Raw genomic sequence first — 24,837 nt, forward strand, 5'->3', positions numbered from 1 at the left:
AGTGGGAAATGGGAGTTGTGGGGCAGATGGAGGGAGCTGGAACATGCAGAGGTGATAATCTGGAGAGTGGGTAAGACAGGTTTCTGGGCCAGTGCAAAGGAGGCTTTACTTTGCATGTTACTAGACCTGGGAGTACTCGATGCGATACTGATGCCCAAAGTTGAAAAATATTCTACTCCTCAGCTCAGAGAACAGGCTGGGAAAAATAAATAAGAAATTAAAAAAATTTATATCCCTGAAATAGAAAGAAAAAAACTTGCATTTCTATAGTGTCTTTCACGACCTCAGGATGTCCCAAAGCATTTTACATCCAATTACTGGCTGAAGTGTAGCCACTGTCTTAATGTAGGAAATGTGGCAGCTAAGGGATAAACGGGTTTAGAATTGGGGTGTTCAAAGTATAGATGGGAAGCTCACTGACAACACCACCTCAAGAAAATCAATTAGCAGGATCATGCAATCTGCTGTGGATAGCGCTCAGCATGATTTACATCACTGGTTGAAGGGACTATTCCACAATCTGGTTAGTCGGGCATTTATGAACAACATATTCAAAGTAGTGTCTCCAGCAAGCATTTCGTGTTTGTCACACTCCCTGTAATGCCACACTTTTCCCATCAGTTTGTTGATTGGCTCAGAGTAAAAACAACAGCAACTGAGAAATGAAGAGCTGGGGAAGGTACGAACCAACAGCGGAGGTCTATGTCTAACGCTTGGGAGTTAAAAACTAAGTATGCATTTTCTTAATTAAACGATAAGGGTTTCCCTCAGTACCAGCAAACGAAAAAACTAATAAATGTGTCCCCTTTGCAGAGGGGCACAACTAATAAAAAAAACTAAGCTGTACAATAAAGATTTCTTATAAAATTAATAATATTGCCACCCATGTCCATTATGGCCACTGGTTGCGGAAGGCCTCAAGCATCCTGGCAAACACCGCATGCTCCTTCTCCAGGGCAACCGGGGCGTGGACAAGACCGCGGAAGAGAGGCCAGCAGCCAGAGCGACTCCCCTCTCCCCCACTCTTTCCCCTCCCTGCGGGTCGTGTCTAACCTGGGCCCATTGATGGCCACCGTGACCAGGTCGAGGAGCAGACCCACGAGGAGATCCTCCGACTTGCCCTGCACCCACACCCCGCTCTGTCGACACCGGGTGGCCAAAGGTCAGGAGCGTGGGGGCTAAAGTAGAGCCAGAGATGAGGAGCAGCCCCTTCAAATAATGAAACAGGGGCTGCATGGAATGAAGTATACCATTTCCTTATTACTGGACTGAAATGAAATTTAGTGCCAATTCTCACCTCTCAGATGTGATTCAGTTGGAATTATTCCCAGTTTCTTGAAGTACTGATCGGTTTCTGGATCCACCACCAGCAGTCTGGCCTCTTCCTCGCTGGCCTTGATATACGCTACGACCTCACTATGCTTCTTCCCTTCAATATTCACACCGTTCACCTGCAAACAGGCAACAGATAAATGCATTATTCTTCCAGAGCACGAAGTAGATCGCAACTCTGCTCAGGGACCAATGGGATCAGCAGAGTGCAATAGCCATCTTTGAGAAATGCAACTAATTAGAAGGTACCAATTAATGAATCACTTGCAGGTTTCAAGGAAGGCATTGCTGATTACCATTGTTTCAAGTTTTCATACCCAGCTCCTGCAAATATGTACACATTGAAAATATTAATACCTTCCTGGGGATCCCATGTAAATGTTCACACATTTTAAGGTAATTGGCAAAAGAACCAGCAGCAAGATAAGAAGATTTTTTTTTTTTAAATGCAGCAAATGGTCATGATCTGGAATTCACTGCCTGAAAGGATGGTGGAAGCCGATTCAATAGTAACTTTCTAAAGGAAATTGGATAAATGCTTGAAAATTGAAAAATTGCAGGACTACAGGGTAAGGTCAGGGATAGTGGGATTAATTGGATAAATCTTTCAAAGAGCCGGCTGTAAGATTCTATGAACCACATTTAATAAACAATAGTATATTAAGCATATACCACAATTAAACATACATAACTACTTTCCTCTTGCTGATTTTCTCACCCTCCTATCAGCACTGAATATTCTCTGAGGCCTGATGAAGTGGCTATTTTACGTTTGAGCCCAGAGAAGTGTTGCTAGTGTTCAACATGGGAACATCGCAGGTAAATCCTGACTAACCAATGGCCACACTCACCAGTTTCCAATAGGAGAGTGCAGTCAGGAGTGGGAATGCTGGCTGATTTACCAAACTTAGTCCAGGATTACTGAAGTCGGTTGCGATGTTCCTACCACAACACTAATTGAGATCAGGGGAATTAGCACAGATTGGTTTCATTGACACAGCAACTCATCAGGATAAAGCCATTGGGGCACCCGAAACACAAAATGAAATCGAGTCTATCGCTTAGAAACAGGCAATTCTGTCCAACAGCTCTATGCCGGTGTTTATGCTCCATACGAGCCTCCTCCTACCCTATCAGCATATCCTTCTATTCCTTTCTTCCTAGTGTGCTTTTCCAGCTTCCCCTTAAATGCATCTATGCTAGTTCCCTCAACTACTCCTTGTGGGAATGAATTCCACATTCTAACCATTCTCTGGGTAAAGAAGTTTCTCCTGAATTTCCTTTTGGATTTACTAGTATTAGAAAAAAAAACACTTGGTACTGGTAAACAATATCCTTCCTATTTATTCTCCCTTCTTCCCTGTTCTTTCTACAAATAACTTAGTCCCGGAATCTTACAGCACAGGCCATTCGGCCCATCTTGCCTGGGCCAACTCTCTTGAATTGAAAGAGTTATCCAATTAGTCTCACTCCCCTGCTGTTTCCCCATATTCCAGTACATTTTTCCTTTTTAAGTAGAGATCTAATTCCTTTTGAAAGTTATTTTTGAATCTGCTTTCTTCATCCTCCCAGTCAATGCAACTTAACCTGGTATTTCATTGTTTTGTTTTCTTCCACGCTCTGATCTCGCCATTTATTTTGAACATCAGAGAAACTTTGGGGAGAAAATCAACTGCTGTTTGACCGAGAAAATGGCATTAAAAGCCTTTTTCCAACTATCCAAGTACATTAGGTGAATCTTCAATATATTTGAAAGCATCCGAGACCCATTGCTACAGGAAGAGTATCTCGTGCGAAGTACCCAGACAAGACAAGTCATCCATGTTGCAGCCAGTCTCATTTCTGTTAATCAATATTTACGTATATTGTTTCACTTATTGGAAATTCAGTGAGACATCTAACACTGTGCTGCACAATTACTTGCACACTTAATTTCAATGCAGGTCTTTCCTGAACAGGAAGGGCACTACTTTGATAGCTTGGTTAGGATCTGGAATGCACTGCCTGAAAGAGTGGTGGAGGCAGATTCAATCGTGGCTTTCAAAAGGGAATTAAATAAGTACCCGAAGGAAAAAAAATTGCAGGACTACGGGGAAAGGGCGGGGGAGTGGGACTAGCTGAAGTGATCTTGCAGAGCCAACAGGCCTCCTTTTGTGCTGTAACCATTCTATGAAGGAATGAGGTAGGATTTGCTTACTATAGGTTGGTAAACTTATAGACCAACAGTTGATTATAGGACAGACATATGCCTCCTGAAAGACAAAAAAATGGTACTCCGAGGGTGAAGCAACCGTGGATGGTATCCAACTAGAGTGGATCAGTATCAAACAAAAAGGAGAAGTCTAAAGAAACATGGCAAGAAAATAAAGAAGAAAGATTGAAGAAAACATTCGAAAAGGTGCCATACAGGTGACACAAAATTAGGGCTCATGGGATTGGGGTAATATACTAGCATGGATCGTGATTGGTTAATGAACAGAAGACAGAGTAGGAATAAATGGGTCATTTTTGGGTTGGCAGAATCTAACTAGTGGGGTACTGCAATCATCAGTGCTTGGACCCCAGCTATTTACAATCTGCATCAAATGACTCAGATGAGGGGACTGAGTGTAATGTATCCAAGTTTGTTGACTATACAAAGCTAGGTGGGAAAGTAAGTTGTGAAGATGCAGAGGCTGCAAAAGGGAAATAGACAGGTTAAGTGCGTGGGCAAGAACATGGCAGATAGAATCTAGTGTGGAGAAGTGTGAAGTTATCCACTTTGGTAAGAAAAATAGAAAAGCAGATTTATTTTAATGGTGAGAGATTGGGACAGCAGAGATTAATGAAAGGGGCAAAACATACATGAATTAGGATAAATAGGAGCATTGTTTTCCTGCACTGCCACCAATGCCCGGACATTGCAAGAATTCAGTGACAAGAATTGTACACACTGCTACAGGTGTGGCCATACTTATGGCTTGTATGGGCTGTGAGGATTTGTATGGCAACACTCGAGTATACATTGCAAGATCCAGTTAGTTGTTCTTACTGCAGCTACACATTGTTGGCTTACAGCCTAGATGGTACCATCTCTTCATACATAGTCAAATTGAACAGCTGCAGTAAAGGATCACATCTTGGCAGGAGATTCCCCTTCACTTGCTGTGGCAATTTCAATATCATGGTGACTAATGTATGCAGCCGTGAGTATGTGCACAGGTTCATAGAGCTGTTGAGTTGAGAGTGGCTTAGCCAGTCACGTGATGTTCATAAGACTCAATAAAACCCTAGCCAGTTGAGTTCAAGGGATCCACAATGAGGTAGGTGGTTGTGAACCTGGTGGATGAACTAGTAATGTGTAGTGTGATTGTTAGACCTTTGCTAATAAACCAACTAGTTTTTAATAGCAATGTGTTGATATGAATTCTTAGCAAAGAACCCATGAAGCAAATACATTACAGTGACCATCACAAACTCCATTATTACATTCGTGACAGGTTTAGTCTGGTTTTGCTTATAGTAATTTTAAAGAAGTACCGTTAAATACATTTTTTTTTTTATAAAAGCCTTGGTAACTTTGAGAATGATTTCAGGATTGGAAATGGTTCTGTTACCTCCACAACTCTGTCCTGAGCATGTAGGCCAGCTTTAGCTGCGCAGGAATCTGGATCAACTGATCTGATGTACTGTCCCGGTTTTGCTTTCTCACTGTGAAGGTTAAAGCCGTAGCCATTTGGGCTCCTCTTCATGCAGCACAGCCGAGGGCAAAGTTCTTTGGTTTGTCCATTGAGTTCCTGCAATATAATGAGAACACAAGATGTTGTTAAAACAGCATGGTACTCCCCTGCACGTTGCTGCATCAACAAATGGCATCAGGACACAACCAAAATCAAGAGCGCTTTTTTTTCCCCAAAACAGAACTAGGCAAAGCTTTATGTCTATTCAAATAAAACAACAACTTGCATTTATATAGCACCTTTAACATAGTAAAAGCATCCCATGGGGGAACTAGTTATCGAACACAATTTGACACGGAGCCATGAGACATTTGGACAGGTGACCAAAAGCTTGGTCAAAGAGGTATCTTTTAAGGAGCGGCTTAAAAGGAGAGCGAGGTGGAAAGGCGGTGAGGTTTCTGGAGGTAATTTCAGAGCTTAGGGCGACAGGGTGGTGGTGGGAGGGTGTTGGTAGGGAAACACACTGCTTTTAATTTGGACAGCCCTGCTTTACAGAGAAAGGTGTCCAGTCATCGAATTCACTTCCCAGTGTCATCACTGGGATGGGCTCATTAAGCAATTAGGAACATAGGAACAGGAGTGGGCCATTCAGCCTCTCAAGCCTCTTCCATCATTCACTTAGATTATGGTTGATCTGTATCTTTACTCCATCTAACCGCCTTGGTTGTGTAACTCTTAATACCCTCACCCAACAAAAATCTGCCAATCTAAGTTTTGACATTTTCAACTGACGCCCAGCCTCAACAGCTTTCTTGGGGAAAGAGTTTTCAAGATTTCCACTACCCTTTGTGTGACTTATTTCCAACACCTCCCCTGAATGGCCGATCTCTAATTTTAAGGTTACACCCCCTTGTTCTGGACATCCCCACCCCGCCAGAGGAAATAGTTTCACTTGACTTACTCCATCAAATCCTTTAATCATATTAAACACCTCAATTAGATCACCCCTTAATCTTTTAGAAGTCAAGAGAATGCAAGCTTAGACTATGCAATCTGTCCTCACCAGTTTAACCCTGGAATCATTCTTCCAGGAACTACCATTGCCTCCCTCCCATCACCAACTCGGCATGAATTGGATAACACAAACATACCAACCAGTAAAAGACAATGCTTCATTTCATATCACACTTGATCAGCAACCTAATGTTTCATCTTTGGTTAAAGAAAAAAAAAAGTGGCTCCATTGGAATGGTGCCTCCTGTATTCAAAAAAGAGACACAGCATTGTCAAGCAGACTTCTTGGCTTTTATCAGTTTGCTCTGGGGCCAATATATGAGGGTAATTTTTTCCAAATGCTTGTTCCTGACACAAATCTGCCAGGAGCACAAAGATTTTCCATCACCAGGAGTTGCAGTTGGGAACAATCAGCCCAGGATTGAACAACCTCAGCAACAAAATGCTGAGAGTAAATTGTATCGAGTAAATACAATTACACCTACAGTGCACAGCCCATGGCCCAAACGATAGGATCTTCGTAAATGAATCCATGCTTGCTTGTTACACCAGAAAAGTATTTTGCACTTTGAACTGTCACCTCTATCTACTGCTCCCAGGGTGGTGCCGTGCCATAGGGCTTCGGACTATCAAAGTGCAATGCCACACAGTGGTGGCAAGGGCGAGAAGCAGCTTTGATGCACAGGAACGAATCTCTACCGCTCGCACTCACTGAACAGTTCCAGGTTGAGAAAGGGAGCTCCACTTTAAAATTACAAATAACATAAGAACCTAAGAAATAGGAGCAGGAATAGGCCATATAGCCACTCGAGCCTGCTCTGCCATTCAATAAGATTATGGCTGAGTATGTGTTTAAAGAGTGAGTACTGATGATATAGATGGAGGGAAAAAGGGAAGAGCCAGCAAGGAGCACTTGGTCGGCTTGTGAAAGTACACAATGTCCTGGCCAACAGATATTCCTCAACCAACAATCACTAAAACACATGATCTGGTCATTATCACATTGCCATTTATGGGAGCGTGCTATGCACAAATTGGCTGCCGCGATTCCTAGATTACAACAGTGACTGCACTTTGAAAAAGTACTCTATTGGCTGCAAAGCGCTTTGGGACGTCCTGAGGTTGTCAAAGGCACAATAAAAATACAAGTCAGTCTTTATTTAATTTTCAAAACGTGTGAAGCACCTCAGGTTGCGAAACACTCCCATTGTCAGGAGGAGTGTTGATGCACTTCAGAGTGCGGGGGCAAAATCAGCAATATTCAGAGTTTGCGAATCTCGGTTAGTGGAACATAAAAGGACTGCCACTGGCAACGTTACTGTGATAATGGACTGAGCACGAAAAGATCCAGCACAGCAAGGTGCCACCAACTACAGTGCACATCAGCATGAGAGGTGCCCTCAGACGGTGCTTTCATCAGCAACAAACACAAAATCAGGCTTGCTGCAGATGGTCGTCATATCTGGCGGGCAGAAACCGGATAAGCGGTTTTATGATTGCCAAGTACGTACAGATCTTCTCATCTGTTGGGAACCCTCACCAGCAGCAAACCCCCCACCCACCCCACCCCCACTCTTAGGGCCCAAGTTTCCACACGATAAAAAACGGGCGCCCCTCCAAGCTGGGCGCCCGCTTTTCGCGCCTAAAACGGCGCCGGAAAAAAAATGCGCGATTCTGGAGCGCCCTGCAGCTCCTTGTCTGTTTGGCGCGGCGCCCAGGGGGGCGGAGCCTACACTCGCGCCGATTTTGTAAGTGGGAGGGGGCGGGTACTATTTAAATTAGTTTTTTTCCTGCCGGCAATGCTGCGCGTGCGCATTGGAGCGTTCGCGCACAGTGAAGGAAACATTGGCACTCGGCCATTTTTGTAGTTCTTTGTAGCGGTTTAGTTTTTGAACATTTTTTAATAAAAGCACATTGCCATCAGCACATCAGCACTGAGATGGCTGCAGGAAGCCTCAGAAAGTTGAGGCAGCCATTTCCCGACGACCTCCCCCTTTTGCCGTCGGGAAATGGCTCCTCAATTTCTGAGGCTTCCTGCAGCCTTCTGTCTCCTTCCCTCCGTCTGGAACGGCTTTCTCCCCTGCGTTCGATCGGTTGGTTCCCTCCCTCCCGCCCGCCGTCTGGAACGGCTTCCTTTCTTCCCCCCCCATCCCCGCGTTCGGTCGGTTCCCTCCCTCCCACCGTCTGGAACGACTCCCCCCCCCGCGCGTTCGGTTCCCTCCCTCCCTCCCGCCGTCTGGAACGACTCTCCTCCTCCCCCCCCCCCCCCCCCGCGCGTTCGGTTCCCTCCCTCCCTCCCGCCGTCTGGAACGGCTTTCTCCCCTGCGTTCGATCGGTTGGTTCCCTCCCTCCCGCCATCTGGAACGACTCCCCCCCCGCGCGTTCGGTTCCCTCCCTCCCACCGTCTGGAACAGCTTCCTTTCCCCCGCCCCCCCCCCCCCCGCGTTCGGGAACGGCTGCCTCGTTTTGTGAGGCTTGCTGCAACATTCTCCCTGGCTGAAGCACTTTCACACAGGTAGGAAGATGGTTTATTTAATCTTTTCTTGGCTTATAAATTTTTATTCAGGTTGGATTTATTTGTATAATATTTGTAGAAGTATAAATAAGGATTTATTGTCGAATTTAATGACTTCCCTCCCCCCCCCACCTCGTTCTGGACGCCTAATTTGTAACCTGCGCCTGATTTTTTAATGTGTAGAACAGGTTTTTTCAGTTCTACAAAAATCTTCACTTGCTCCATTCTAAGTTAGTTTGGAGTACGTTTTCACTGTGGAAACTTTCAAATCAGGCGTCAGTGGCCGGACACGCCCCCTTTTGAAGAAAAAATTCTGTTCCAAAGTGGAACTGTTCTACCTGACTAGAACTGCAGAAAAAAAAGTGGAGAATTGCGATTTCTAAGATAGTCCGTTCTCCACCAGTTGCTCCTAAAAATCAGGTGCAAATCATGTGGAAACTTGGACCCTTAAACTCTACCACACAGTGCCAATTGTATTCCAGTCATCCCCGCAATGCAAACTGTGCAATATCTCCTGGTCGAAGAGCTGCTATTGCTTCAGGAAGGTTACTCTGAAACATGAATGCATTGGGATAGAGATACTGGAGAGTTGAAACGCTAATTGAAGGCTTCATACGTCATGAATCCTGAAAGCAAAGCTTAAACTGTTTATAATTGTCATCTGAACTACAATATTGAATTACAGCTTTTAATTGACTCCGCGGTATTATGTTATGCAACAGATACTAGTTGTGTTTTTGTTATCTTTTTAAAAAAGGTCAATCAGGCACACACTGATGGCATAAGACGCAATTAATAACAATATCGGTGAAAGTAATGATCGCAATTGCTACAACCCTACAAACTATCAAGGTATTTAATTCCATCGTACTTAAAAATTCACATAATCCCATATAGTAAACTGTAATGCACAAGTTTCTTGCAAATTTGCACCTCCAGCATCAAAAGGGTATTGTATTGTTATGCTTATGTCACTCGCCTACACGGTTTATAATCACGCACATTCCTCACCCCTGTAGTTAACCCATCAGCCTTGATGGAAGCCATTTTTGTCAGGCAAAAAAAGCTACAAACCCATCCTCTATATATTTAGTAAAAAGTAACAATTTCCCAAATCAGTCCGACACATGGATGGGATTCTGGTTGATCCCTTTGTGTTTGCGCATCCGTAATTCACAATTGTATTATTTTTCAAGCAACTCACTCCCAGCATCTATAATTCTGCACGAAGGTTGGATATATTATAGGCTTCCCAGACACTTACTGTGGCTGCGCTCTAAACTGTCCCACATTTATTCTCCATTATAATAATTAGCATTTTATAATTTAAAAATAGCACATTACTCACCTATTTATTTTGACCATTTGCTACTCTTTTACTTGACATAACGATCTCAATTCGTGAGACACATTTATGGAAAAGTACTTTTGTAACGGTTGTGCTAGATTTTTGATTTGATAACCTCACACTACGCACAGTTTGATATGGTATTTAAAAGTTAGAAATTTTGCTTTTAAAGCAAGATCAACGTATTCAGTTACTAAGAGTCTTTTTTTTTCAAATCATGCATTTTTGTAGTTTTTTAAAAAAAAATGTTCTAATTTTTGATTAATCGCTTTGAAGACTGAAACTTCAGAATCAATGCGTACAATACTGGGTTAATGAAACAAAAGTGAAGTCACCCAACATTGTACAGTAGAGCACATTGCTGAAATCATCACCAGCTGGTACAGAAACAAGCTGGCAAGAAACTTCAGATCCCCTACCAGCCTGATTATTGTACCACTGAGTCAGGCACAGTTTAGCTGCATAATATGTCTTCTGCAATTACAATCCGAAGTGAAATAAGCTACTGAACCATAAACTATTATGTTACTACTTTGCTATTTTCTACAATTAATGATGCTAAAACTAATTTTGAATCTGTGTCCTTTAGCCAGTGCATGCTGTTTGCACGAGCGTCACAGCTCAGAGCAGGACTATAGTCTTGAGCATATTTTATTTCAGTCATCATGCACTGACCTTGACTGAATTTTAAGGGCCTAAAATTAGTCATTACTGTGAGCAGTGTGCAGCGGGCGGTAGGGAACATTGTAGTCGATCCATATTGACTTTCTTTTCGATGGATGGTGCGGCACTGATTTGCGCATGCGCGATTTTTTTCCCCCCTTTATTTTTCCAGAGAAGGTTTTTACCCGCGATTTCGGGGGTCAGGGGTCACCTGCGCATGCGCAGTGAGTTGAAGTTGAGGGCGAGAGAGAGGAGCAGCAAGCTAGTCAAGGGTCAGTTGGTTTAATAACAGATGCAGAGTTAAAAAATAATTATACAGTTTGAATAATGAGACATTTTACAAATCAAAAATCATAATATAAACATAATGGAAATGTTTATTAAAAAAAAGTCAAAGCGCAGGAACATTGAGAAGGACGGGAGGTTGAGGGCACCAGCCTTCAACGAGACGGAGTTACCTGCCCTTCGAGAATATTACAGACTGGTACCCGATCTGACCTAACAAAGGGTGGTCGTGGAAAGCCCCCTCCAAAAAGGAGTACAATATGATTATGGGATGAGATCAGGGAGGCTGTGTCCTCCACAAGTACCATGGTACACACCGGGGAAAGATGCCACAGCAGGGGTGAATGTAGCAGGAGGTGTCTGCGCGTGCGCGTAACAATTTTGCAGTGGCATATGCTCTGCGTGCCCTCCGCTGTGGTGTTGGGGGGGGGGGGGGTGGTGCCATGGGTTCATCTGGAATCTCCCCCCACCTCGCCTTATTTTCCTCCCCTGTCTCCTGCACTCTCTCCTCACGTGCTCCCGCAGTCCCCTGTGGCAATTTCTGTCCCCTCATGATCGCTAAATTATGCGACATGCAGCACACCACTGTGAACTGAGCAACCTGCTCAGAGTGTTATTGCAGCCTGCCTCGAAAGCGCTGTTTTAGCACTCCAATTGTCTTTTCGATAATAATACGTGTGGCTATATGGCTCATTATATCGTTGCTCAGCTTCTGTCTGAGTGTTCCATGGGGCGGGGGGGGGGGGGGGTTTAAGAGCCAGGTGGCGGGGCCGTACCCTTTGTCCCCCAGCATCCAGCATTTACCTTGTGGCTCAGACTTCAACAGGTCAGACACAGTGCTCTCATGCAAGATGTGCGCATCATGGATGCTCCTTGGAAAGTTGCCATTCACTGCCATTATGCGCTGCCTATGGTCGCAGACAAGCTGCACATTGAGGGAGTGGAATCCCTTATGGTTTCGGTACACCTCCGCCTCCTGTAGTGCTCGCAGAGCAATATGGGTACAGTGAACACACTCTGCACCTTGGGCATCTTTTTGCAGCGCGACAGCTGCAGCAAAAATGCAGGGCCCTTATATATGGCCGCCTTCGACCTGACAAAGGCCTTTGACACCGTCAACCGCGAGGGTCTATGGAGTGTCCTCCTCCTTTTCGGATGCCCCCAAAAGTTCGTCAGCATCCTCCGCCTGCTCCACGACAACATGCAGGCTGTGATCCTCACTAATGGATCCATCATAGACCCAATCCACATCCGGACTGGGGTCAAGCAGGGCTGCGTCATCACCCCAACCCTCTTCTCAATCTTCCTCGCTGCCATGCTCCACCTCACAGCTGACAAGCTCCCCGCCGGAGTGGAACTAAACTGTAGAACCAGTGGGAACCTGTTCAATCTTCGCCATCTCCAGGCCAGGTCCAAGACCAGCCCAACCTCTGTCATTGAGCTACAATACGCGGACGATGCCTGTGTCTGCGCAGAGGCTGAACTCCAGGACATAGTCGACATATTTACTGAGGTGTACGAAAGCATGGGCCTTACGCTAAACATTGGTAAGACAAAGATCCTCCACCAGCCTGTCCTCGCCGCACAGCACTGCCCCCCCAGTCATCAAGATCTACGGCACGGCCCTGGACAACGTGGACCACTTCCCTTATCTCAGGAGCTTCCTAGCAACAAGAGCAGGCATTGACGATGAGATCCAACACCGCCTCCAGTGCGCCACTGCAGCCTTCGGCCACCTGAGGAAGAGTGTTTGAAGACCAGGCCCTCAAAACTTCCACCAAGCTCATGGTCTACAGGGCTGTAGTAATATGCACCCTCCTGTATGGCTCAGAAACATGGACCATGTACAGTAGACACCTCAAGTCGCTGAAGAAATACCACCAACAATGTCTCCGCAAGATGCTACAAATCCCCTGGGAGGACAGACGCACCAACGTTTGCGTCCTCATTCAGGCCAACATCCTCAGCATTGAAGCACTGACCACACGCGACCAGCTCCATTGGGCGGGCCACATTGTTTGCATGCCAGACACGAAACTCCCAAAGCAAGCGCTCTACTCGGAACTCCTTCACGGCAAACGAGCCAAAGGTGGGCAGCGGAAACGTTACAAGGACACCCTCAAAGCCTCCCTGATAAATTGCAACATCCCCACTGACACCTGGGAGTCCCTGGCCAAAGACCGCCCGAAGTGGAGGAAGTGCATCCGGGAGGGCACTGAGCACCTCGAGTCTCATCGTCGAGAGCATGCAGAAATCAAGCACAGGCAGTGGAAAGAGCGTGCGGCAAACCAGTCCCACCCCCCCCTTCCCTCAACGACTATTTGTTCCACCTGTGACAGACTGTGGTTCTCGTATTGGACTGTACAGCCGCCCAAGAACTCATGCTAAGAGTGGAAGCAAGTCTTCCTCGATTCTGAGGGACTGCCTATGATGATGATGATGATGCACCTTGGGGAGCCGGCAATGCGTGCAAATCACAAAGCCCCGTCACTCTGCCTCCCTGGTCATTGGGAAGTTTATAAATTCCATCCGGCGTGCATACAGTGCTTCGGTTACCTGTCGAAAGCAGCGATGAGTAGCATGCTGAGAAATGCAGCATATGTCCCCAACTGATGCCTGAAAAGAGCCACATGCATAAAAGGAAAGTGCCGCAGTCACCTTCATCTCGACAGAGAGTGCAGTAATGTTGGTGGGACTGGGCTGCAAGTCTACCTTAATGAGCTGGCAAATCTCGCTGATCACCTCTTTTCGGAAGCGCATCATTCAAACACTGTCGATCGGTCAGGTCCAAGCACGAACACTTCTCCCTGAAAATCCTTTGCGGGTAAGGCCTCCTCCTCATCAGTCTGTGACCTCCTCCATTACCCTGATAACTCTGCTCAATAAACCTCCTCACATCTGGATCCTCCATTAGACAGGTAGTCAGCAATACAGGCCGAGACAGTACGGGCCCCATTCTTTTTAAATCTCCAGAATATTTTTCAATGAAAAAACATAACTAAAATGCCTTTGATCTTAATTTACTCAGTTTCAATAAAAAATACCTTTTCCACTGTAAATCTCATTGTAAAGTAATTGTTCCCCTCAAATGCAGGAGGTGCTGCTTTCGCCGACTGTTCCCGATTAAAAAATGGTGGCTCCGAGCACTACCGCTCTTGCCCGCCCACTTATCACGTAAAACCACCTTTTCCAAGACGGTGTGCAGCTCCGGTGGTATGTCGGGCATGAAAATCGGACTTTTTGGGCGGTATGCGGGCGGTCCTGCACGGTGGACGGTGTGCATACCGTTCGGCCGTATGTCAATGATGAATATTCTGCCGAGCGGTATTTTGGTGTTTTTTCACTAAAATTGCAATTTTGGGCAGTAAGCGGGCAAGAGGTCAATGAATTTCAGGCCCCATGTTACTCAAGGGTCCATTAAAGAAAAACAAAGGACTTTGTAGAAATGTCCCAAACCGTTTCATGTACAGTTAGATGCGTTGAAATGTGGAGGCTGACATTATGTAGGCAAGAACTGCAGCTAATCCATGCACAGCATGGTCCCACAAACAGCGATGAGATAAATGACCAGTTAATCTGTTTTCGACAATGTTGGGACGAGGAGGAATATTTGTAGGAAACCAAAGTCCTCGCTCTTCTTTGAGCAGTGGCATTGGATATTTGACATCCAGTATTCTTTCAGAAAATAACATTTTGGGATACAACACATGAGTAATTTGAGATATGACATGTGGTAAGTGCATCATGCTCGGAAGGAACAGATGACTTTGGTCCTATGGATCCCAAAGCGCTCTGCCACTGGGGGTTTCCTCGCCTCATTTCTGGTCTGTTGTAGATTAAATTGATGGGAGATTGATTGCTATGATTAGTCAACAACTGCATTATCAATGTATCAGGCACCTATAAGGATGGTAGGTGAACTAGATGGACATTTGTCTAACAATTCCTATATAACTAATGGGATAGCTTGATGAAACCTCAGTTTAATGCCTTATCCATTGGGTAGCAAGTTGCACGGTCAAATTTTACTTTAAAATGTCATCTCCTGATCCGAACTTTCGGTACAAACGCTGGTGTTTCAAATCCTCCTCTTGCTCCGTCTCCATCATTGCTTTAGACTTACAACCTTGTATTGTTATTTTAGTGCTTGTGATGGAGAGGTTTTGCAGATTCAGCACAGTTCTTTAGTGTAAAAAAGAAAGTTAACAACCAAAACTCGTGCATTAGCAAAATGATCAATAATAAAAGGAATAGACAATGAACAAAATTCTGAAAAGGTAGCATAGCAGACAAATCAGTTAACTGGTGCACTACTGTACTGCTATATTACCAGATGTACTGTATATTATTGTATTCTTTATTACCTTGGGCATTGTGTTCCTGTATATGTTCAAATTACCAACTGCACTGTTGAGTTATTGCATTTGCTCAGATTACTTCCAATGTTTTTGCTTTTTTGTTCTTATGACCCATGTATGTTCTCTGGCATATTTCAATACTATTATTACCTCGTTAATTTTTTCAAGAACCTAATTATTACATTAAATATGCAAAATGTGGGATTATTATTCCTGGCACTGCTATAATAATGTAATGAGCATTTACAAACATTCCCATATTAACTCAGTGTCAATGCTGGAATGCATTTATAAGCAATCCCTTAATCACGATCCACCAACTGTTTCAATTAGGCAGAAGCAATTCAAACGGTACAGGAGAATTCGGTCCCTATATATAGGCTCGGATTTTGCGGTTGTAATGACGGCAAAACTGCCGGCATTCGCCCTTATTACCCCTCTGAAAATGAACGCAACTTCAGGATTTAGTGCATGCGAAGATAAACGTGGAAATCCTGAAGTTGCGGTTAGTCATTCCCTACTCTGCCACAGGCTGTGCTGGGAAACTCCCCACAGCCAGCAACCAGTGAAATAATTTTGAACCGTCGAAAATATCTGTTTTCCGCACTAATGTTGCTGTTAAACACCCCACAAAAAGTTGAAAGAGGTGTAACTGGGGTTTTAATGGTGTATTGATTGCTGAACAACTGTTCTGGCCCTGTAAACTAATTTTATATTTATTTGTGAAATGTAACATTTCTCCATGATGATAAAAATTACTAGATTAAAAAAAAAAATATATATATATATTTTTTTTTTAAAGTATGTTTAAGATATTTCAGCTTCTACCTTAATCCCATGTGTATGTTGCAATCTTTATTTCACACTCTAAAATGTTTTAAAGGTGAATGATAATCAGGGCTTTTTATTTCCTGGTTTGCTGTCTGAGAATTCTTTAATGTGATTGGATGATTAGACAGCTTGATGACATCACTGCTGCTGTATGCTAGGGATCACCTTTGACAGTGCTACAATCAAATTAAGATCGAGAAAGTTTTAGTCACAGAGATCGCAAGATCTTTGCGGTCAGTTTTCTTCAAGGTCAAGGTCACGTCGTCGCTAACTGCAAATTTCGGGCCATTGTTTGTAAGGACAGATCTCCTGCCTTTAAAGTTGTTGTAAATGTCAATAAATCTGTTTCTTTGTTTTTATCACTCAACCTTAGATTACAACAAGCTTGAAAAATGAGCATGGTTTTCAGCCAGATCTGCATGTCCTGCTCTTCACTCAGAATAGTAATACTCAAAGCATTTTATAAATATCCCTCGGGTTTTTCCCACTGTAAAGAAAAAAAAAATTAAGGAAATAAAATGTGGTGTCACAACGGTATCAACTTTTTTTTATAAATAAGATTCGAATGTTTAAACTGAGAGCCAGAGGGGGCAACAAAGAATGGGAACTTGTAACTTATACAATACATCTTATGAACATAAAACAAAATTAATACAATTTACCCCAACATAAACTGCTGTCAGAATAACTGCAAAAATATTTTCAGTTCTTCAATTCACAATCCTTAATTCGGAAGTAGAAACATGGATGAATATCAAACAAAGTTCAGCTTGATTACTTTTGGAGATTAAGGAGTACTTGCACAGAATTGACCTGCAACCTGTCTTTACAAATTAACCCATCTTTCGGATGAAACGTTAAACCGAGTCCCCGTCTGCCTTCTCAGGTGGTGTACCTCTTGGATGGATGCAACAGATCCCGTGGCACTATTTCGAAGAAGAACAGGGGGAGTTCTCCCCAGTGTCCTGGGCAATATTTAGCCCTCAACCAATATCATTAAAAAAAAACAGGATTATCTAGGGGTAATATATTAGCATGGCTAGAGGATTGGCTAACTAACAGAAAACAGTCAGGATAAATGGTTCATTCTCGAATTGGCAATCAATAACTAGTGGGGTGCCACAGGGATCAGTGCTGGGACCCGGTGCAACTCCGGTAAGTGCCCCTAGCCCTGGCCGAGTGGCCTTCCACATCGGCTGGTCCGCGGCCTTCCTGGGCCGAGTTTGAAGTTGCCTAAATGGGCAGAACTGGCGTAGGTGGCTGGTAATGCCCCCTTTTGAGGAAAAAATACAAAACTAAAAAAACCGTAACTAACTCAGTTACACTGGTGCAAATTGATTGGGGAAAATGGAGATTTTTAAGTTATGCCAGAAAAACCAAGTTACTCCAAAAAAAAACAGAGCAACTCCTGGCCAAAATTAAGCCCATTTTTGGACTGTAGGGGAATCAGGAGATATGGGATCAGGCGGGAAAGTGTAGTTGACGTAGAAGATCAGTCTTGTTATTGAATGGCGGAGCAGGCTCGAGGGGCTGTATGGCCTACTCTTGCTCCTAATTCTTATGTTCTTATCCTGCAGCAAAATTTACAGCAACAGATGCCACTTTTTTTTTTTGAGGAGGAAAAAAAAAGACAAAAGGAAATTAGGTCAGTCTATTTAGCTCAGTGATCTTTTGTATACGAGTAGGATGGCACCATTAATCAATGTCAGAAAAACCAAAGGTTTGCTTCCTGAATCTACTTAATGTGTTAATCAGGCAGGACTATGATGACCGTACATCCTCTGCCTGCCTCCCCACTCCAATAAAATTAGTCATTAATAATAATCTGCACAGATTTATTTTTCAACCACTGAAGAGGGCCTTGCCTAAGGCTCTGCAGAATCAGATTTACTTATTTAAGAACCAAAACACACACAGATCTGCTTTTCAAAATAGAATCAGGCTACTATTTTGTAGTATTTTCATCACGTTGAATCCCCTTGTGGCCTTAGAAATGAGAGGATATGATGGGATGATAGGAGACATTGCTGTCATAGAATCATACAGCATAGGAGGCCATTCGGCCCATCGTGCCTGTGCCGGCTCTCTGAAAGAGCTCTTCTCTTTTCACATTAGCCCTATGATCGGGGTTTACAATTTATTATTTTGAAAAAGTGCAGGAAACAGTCCTCGAGTCCTACTACAGGCACAATGGCCCCTTTGTGTGCTGTAAATTTTCTATGATTCTAATTAATTTGTTATCGTTAAGGCCTGCTCAGAAACTGGGATTTTCCAAGTCCGAGGGTTGCCAATCCTCCAGGATTGTCCTGGAAAGAAAGAAGGAAAGAAAGACTTGCATTTATATAGCGCCTTTCACAACCAGCGGATGTCTCAAAGCACTTTACAGCCAATGAAGTACTTTTGGAGTGTAGTCACTGTTGTAATGTGAGAAACGCGGCAGCCAATTTGCACACAGCAAGCTCCCCCAAACAACACTGTGATATTGACCAATAATCTGTTTTTGTTGTGTTTTTGGAGTTTCCAGGAATTAAAAGTTAATCTCCAGGTCACTACTGTGAGCAAACAGGGAGAACAATCATTGGGGCGTTTTAAAAAAAAAAAGTTTTTTATTTCATTTGCTTTTGAACACTTTAGTTTACTAAAAATATTTGCGTTGGAAAAAAGCGGTTTGACTGACAGTCAAGAATCATCCAATCTGGTAATGAAGTTTTCCCATTGGCCGTGGGGAGCTGGGGCGTCGCGAGGATGGGAATATTGGGCGACCAATGGAGGGAGCATAGGGGCAGGGCAGTTGGAGGTAGCAGGTCATGAGATGAATCTCCAGGACTGCATCCAGTCAGAGTTGCCAACACTACCTACTCCTGGGACTTCTAGCTGCTATAGAAGTTTACAGGATTAATTGTGGGATATTGCACCATGCCAAATCATTTCTGCACCTGCTGTATTTCCTTTGGCATTCTTGAATGTTGACCATGGTGCCCGCCCCACTTCATCTCGAGAGAAGAAAGAACTTGCATTTATATAGCACCTTTCACGACCTCAGGGCGTCCTAATGCACTTTACAGTCAATTAAGTACTTGCAGTCACTGTTATAATGTAGGGAATGCGGCAGCCAATTTGTGCACGGCAATATCTCATCACTGTTTGTGGGACAATGAACATAAGTACATAAGAAATAGGACCAGGAGTGGCCATATGGCCCCTCGAGCCTGCTCTGCCACTTAATATGATCATAGCTGATTCGATCATGGACTCAGGTCCACTTCTCTGCTCGCTCCCGAAAACCTCTTAATCCCTTATTGGTTAAGAAACTGTCTATCTCGGTCTTAAATTTATTCAATGTCTCGGCTTCCACAGCTCTCTGAAGCAGCGAATTCCACAGATTTACAACCTTTTGAGAGAAGAAATTCCTCCTCAACTCAGTTTTAAATGGGTGGCCCCTTATTCTAAGATTATGCTCCCTAGTTCTGGTCTCCCCTACCAGTGGAAACATCCTCTTTGCATCCACCTTGTTGAGCCCCCTCAATCTTATACGTTTTGATAAGATCACCTCTCATTCTTCTGAATTCCAATGAGTAGAGGCCAAACCTCCTCAACCCTTCCTCATAAGTCAACCCTCATCTCCGAAATCAACCTAGTGAACCTTCTCTGAACTGCCTTAAAGCAAGTATATCCTTTCGTAAATATGGAAACCAAAACTGTACGCAGTATTCCAGGTGTGGCCTCACCACTACCCTGAATAACTGTAGCAAGACTTCCCTGCTTTTATACTCCATCCCCATTTGCAATAAAGGCTAAGATACCATTGGCCTTCCTGATCACTTGCTGTACCTGCATACTAACCTTGTGTGTTTCATGCACAAGTACCCCCCAGGTCCCACTATACTGCAACAATTTGCAATTTTTCTCCATTTAAATAATAAATTGCACTTTGATTTTTTTTCTGCCAAAGTGCATGACCTCACACTTTACGACATTATACTCCATCTGCCAAATTTTTGCCCACTCACTTAGCCTGTCTATGTCCTTTTGCAGATTTTTTGTGTCCTCCTCACACATTGCTTTTCCTCCCATCTTTGTATCGTCAGCAAACTTGGCTACGTTACACTCGGTCCTTTTTTCCAAGTCATTAATATAGATTGTAAATAGTTGTAATTGCAAATATATTCAAGGCTGAGATTGAAAAATCTATCAATCTCAGCCTTGAATATACTCAATGACTGAGAATCCACAGCCCTCTGGGGTAGAGAATTCTAAAGATTCACAACCCTCCGAGTGAAGAAATTTCTCCTCATCTCAGGTCTAAATGGCCGACCCTTTAACTGGAGACTATGCTCCCTAGTTTTAGACTCTCCAGCCAGGGGCAACAATCTCTCTACCCTGTTGCATTAACATTTTTGTTTCCATTTACAATGCTTAGCAATGTTCTGCAATCTACTTGTAGTTTGCTTTTGTTGGGAACAAAACCAGGAAATAAGCTTGAGCAACGTGAATATAGTAGACAACGAATTTTCTGGTGATAAACTGGATCCCACATCAATGAATCAGTACAGCAGAGACATTACTCATTAATCCATTAAGGAACTGGAATCCATGGTCGGCTATCGAAACACAAAATAAAAACCTCCCCATAAAATACAAAAATAAATTACAAATTGAAGCTCAGTTGTAATGGAGCTTCAGTTTTATGGTTTATGACCATTGAGACTTATTTATCTTGGTGTAAATCACCCAGTTATTCATGTTTTTTTTTTAAATCATAGGCTGCTGTTTTGCCAAAGAGTGATCAATGGAATCGACTTCCAGGCTGAATAGTGAATATAGGAACAGGAGAAGGCCATTCTGCCCCCTCGACCCAGTTCCGCCATTCAATTAGATCACTGCTGATCTGTATCTCAACTCCATCTACCCGCTTTGGTTCCGTAACCCTCAATCCCCTTCCCTAACAAAAATCTATCAGATCTCAGTTTTGAAATGATCAATTGACCCCCCCCCACCCCAGCCTGAACAGCTTTTTGGGGGAAGAGTTTTCCAGATTTCCACTACCCTTTTTGTGAAGAAATGTTTCTGGACATCACCCCCTGAATGGCCTGGCTCTAATTTCAATGTTATGTCCCCTTGTTCTGGACTCCCCCACTAGAGGAAGTAGTTTCTCTCGATCTACCCTATCAACTCCTATAATCATCTAGAATTTTCTGGTTTGTTTAAGATTTCATGCATTCGTCTTAAGCACCTCAATTAGTGGAGGCAAAAACACAGTAACAGTTGGATGGTGAAATGGGGGGGACTTTGGGATCACTCTGGGGCTGGTGAACCATGAGCCAAATGGCCTTCCTCATCTGTAACGATCTTATGATCATATGAACAGCATTTAAAAAAGGAACGGACAAGGGAAAGAGGAAGGCAAAAAGAAATAAAACGACAACACAGGAAAATAAATCAAATGATTTGTGAAGTGCTTAGGGGGAGAACAGGAGATGATGAAATGCTGTTCATCAGTAACATGACCTTTCCTCTGGAACAAGAAATAAGTTTGAAACATGACTGACTCCTGTTTTTCCACAGATGCTGCCTGAACAGTTACAGCCTTTTCTGTTTTGTCTTCAGATTTCCAGCATCTTCAATATTTTATTTTTTTCCCCCCAAAATTGTAATGATCTTCATTCCATTCGATACCAGGGCATGAGCACAGGTTGCAAAAACTTGGTTTATATTCCTGAGTATAGAAGATTGAGGAGTGATGTAATCGAGGCATTCAAAATGTTAAAAGGGTTCGATAAGGTAGATACAGAGGGGCCAAGTTTCAGCCTGAATTGCTCCTGTTTTTTTGGAGCAACTGGTTTAGAATCTTAGAAATTTGAATTCTCGGCATTTAGTTTGCTCCAGTTCTAGTCAGTTAGAACAGTTTCACTTTGGAACAGAATTTTTTTTTTCAAAAGGGGGAGTGTCTGGCCACTTACGCCTGTTTTCAAAGTTTAGGCAGTGAAAACTTACTCCAAACTAACTTAGAATGGAGTAAGTGAAGATTTTTGTACGTTCGAAAAAACCTTGTCTACATTTTAGAAAATCAGACGTAGGTTACAAATCAGGCGTAGGGAATGGGGGAGGGGGGGGTTTAAAGGGAAGTTTACAAACATTAAACACTTCAGTTTTACAAATAAAGAGCCATCATCAATAATAAATGATAAATACTTCAATAAATCAACCAAAAAAAATCAATAAGCCAATCAATGAAACAAAACATTTTCTACTTACCGACTGCAACACCGAGAGTCCTCCAACAGCGTGCTGGGACGGTCCCCCCAGTGTGTCTCTGTCTCTCTCACTCTCTGTCTGTGTTTCTGACAGCGAGGGGAGAGAGAGGAGGGGGGGGGGGGGGGGGAAAGAGAGAGAGAGAGAAGGGGTGTGGTGGGAGGAGGAGGGAGGGAGGGAGGGAGGGAGGGAGGGAGGGAGGGAGGGAGGGAGGGAGGGAGGGAGGGAGGGAGGGAGGGAGGGAGGGAGGGAGGGAGGGAGGGAGAGGAAGGGGTGAGGGAGGGAGGGGGGGGTGAGGAAGGGTGAGGAAGGGGTGAGGAAGGGTGAGGGAGGGTGAGGAAGGGTGAGGGAGGGGTGAGGAAGGGGTGAGGAAGGGGTGAGGAAGGGTGAGGAAAGGGTGAGGGAGGGTGAGGAAGGGGTGAGGAAGGGGTGAGGGAGGGTGAGGAAGGGTGAGGAAGGGTGAGGAAGGGGTGAGGGAGGGTGAGGAAGGGGTGAGGGAGGGTGAGGAAGGGGTGAGGGAGGGTGAGGAAGGGGTGAGGGAGGGTGAGGAAGGGGTGAGGGAGGGTGAGGAAGGGGTGAGGGAGGGTGAGGAAGGGGTGAGGGAGGGTGAGGAAGGGGTGAGGGAGGGTGAGGAAGGGGTGAGGGAGGGTGAGGAAGGGGTGAGGGAGGGTGAGGAAGGGGTGAGGGAGGGTGAGGAAGGGGTGAGGGAGGGTGAGGAAGGGGTGAGGGAGGGTGAGGAAGGGGTGAGGGAGGGTGAGGAAGGGTGAGGAAGGGGTGAGGGAGGGTGAGGAAGGGGTGAGGGAGGGTGAGGAAGGGGTGAGGGAGGGTGAGGAAGGGGTGAGGGAGGGTGAGGAAGGGGTGAGGGAGGGTGAGGAAGGGGTGAGGGAGGGTGAGGAAGGGGTGAGGGAGGGTGAGGAAGGGGTGAGGGAGGGTGAGGAAGGGGTGAGGGAGGGTGAGGAAGGGGTGAGGGAGGGTGAGGAAGGGGTGAGGGAGGGTGAGGAAGGGGTGAGGGAGGGTGAGGAAGGGGTGAGGGAGGGTGAGGAAGGGGTGAGGGAGGGTGAGGAAGGGGTGAGGGAGGGTGAGGAAGGGGTGAGGGAGGGTGAGGAAGGGGTGAGGGAGGGTGAGGAAGGGGTGAGGGAGGGTGAGGAAGGGGTGAGGGAGGGTGAGGAAGGGGTGAGGGAGGGTGAGGAAGGGGTGAGAGGGTGAGGAAGGGGTGAGGGAGGGTGAGGAAGGGGTGAGGGAGGGTGAGGAAGGGGTGAGGGAGGGTGAGGAAGGGGTGAGGGAGGGTGAGGAAGGGGTGAGGGAGGGTGAGGAAGGGGTGAGGGAGGGTGAGGAAGGGGTGAGGGAGGGTGAGGAAGGGGTGAGGGAGGGTGAGGAAGGGGTGAGGGAGGGTGAGGAAGGGGTGAGGGAGGGTGAGGAAGGGGTGAGGGAGGGTGAGGAAGGGGTGAGGGAGGGTGAGGAAGGGGTGAGGGAGGGTGAGGAAGGGGTGAGGGAGGGTGAGGAAGGGGTGAGGGAGGGTGAGGAAGGGTGAGGAAGGGGTGAGGGAGGGTGAGGAAGGGGTGAGGGAGGGTGAGGAAGGGGTGAGGAAGGGTGAGGAAGGGTGAGGGAGGGTGAGGAAGGGTGAGGAAGGGTGAGGAAGGGTGAGGAAGGGGTGAGGGAGGGTGAGGGAGGGTGAGGGAGGGTGAGGAAGGGTGAGGGAGGGTGAGGGAGGGTGAGGGAGGGTGAGGGAGGGTGAGGGAGGGTGAGGGAGGGTGAGGGAGGGTGAGGGAGGGTGAGGGAGGGAGGGAGGGTGAGGAAGGGAGGGAGGGTGAGGAAGGGAGGGAGGGTGAGGAAGGGAGGGAGGGTGAGGAAGGGAGGGAGGGTGAGGAAGGGAGGGAGGGTGAGGAAGGGAGGGAGGGTGAGGAAGGGAGGGGAGGGAGGGTGAGGAAGGGAGGGGCAAAGAGGGGTGAGGAAGGGAGGGAGCAAAGAGATGGGGGGGGCAAAGAGATGGGGGGGCAAAGAGATGGGGGGGGCAAAGAGATGGGGGGGGCAAAGAGATGGGGGGGGCAAAGAGATGGGGGGGCAAAGAGATGGGGGGGCAAAGAGATGGGGGGGGCAAAGAGATGGGGGGGGCAAAGAGATGGGGGGGCAAAGAGATGGGGGGGCAAAGAGATGGGGGGGCAAAGAGATGGGGGGGCAAAGAGATGGGGGGGCAAAGAGATGGGGGGGCAAAGAGATGGGGGGGGCAAAGAGATGGGGGGGGCAAAGAGATGGGGGGGGCAAAGAGATGGGGGGGGCAAAGAGATGGGGGGGCAAAGAGATGGGGGGGCAAAGAGATGGGGGGGCAAAGAGATGGGGGGGGCGAAGAGATGGGGGGGCGAAGAGATGGGGGGGGGAAGAGATGGGGGGGAAGAGATGGGGGGGGGAAGAGATGGGGGGGGGAAGAGATGGGGGGGGGAAGAGATGGGGGGGGGAAGAGATGGGGGGGGGAAGAGATGGGGGGGGGAAGAGATGGGGGGGGGGAAGAGATGGGGGGGGAAGAGATGGGGGGGGAAGAGATGGGGGGGGGAAGAGATGGGGGGGGGGAAGAGATGGGGGGGG

At 45.8% G+C, this 24,837-nt stretch overlaps 1 protein-coding gene across 2 annotated transcripts in view; it reads right to left on the minus strand.

Moving 5' to 3' along the window:
- The window catches only part of LOC139281142 (Na(+)/H(+) exchange regulatory cofactor NHE-RF2), a 139,892-nt gene that overhangs the window by 13,816 nt on the left and 101,239 nt on the right, over window positions 1-24,837 (minus strand). For both annotated transcript variants that reach the window (XM_070901128.1, XM_070901127.1), the window contains 2 exons: window positions 4,929-5,108; window positions 1,298-1,451 (listed from right to left, as the gene is read on the minus strand). In XM_070901128.1, coding sequence (XP_070757229.1) covers window positions 1,298-1,451; window positions 4,929-5,108 — 334 coding nt within the window. The remainder of the gene's footprint in view (window positions 1-1,297; window positions 1,452-4,928; window positions 5,109-24,837) is intronic.

The sequence above is a fragment of the Pristiophorus japonicus genome, chromosome 15 (assembly GCF_044704955.1).
Source record: "Pristiophorus japonicus isolate sPriJap1 chromosome 15, sPriJap1.hap1, whole genome shotgun sequence".
Lineage (NCBI taxonomy): Eukaryota > Metazoa > Chordata > Chondrichthyes > Pristiophoridae > Pristiophorus > Pristiophorus japonicus.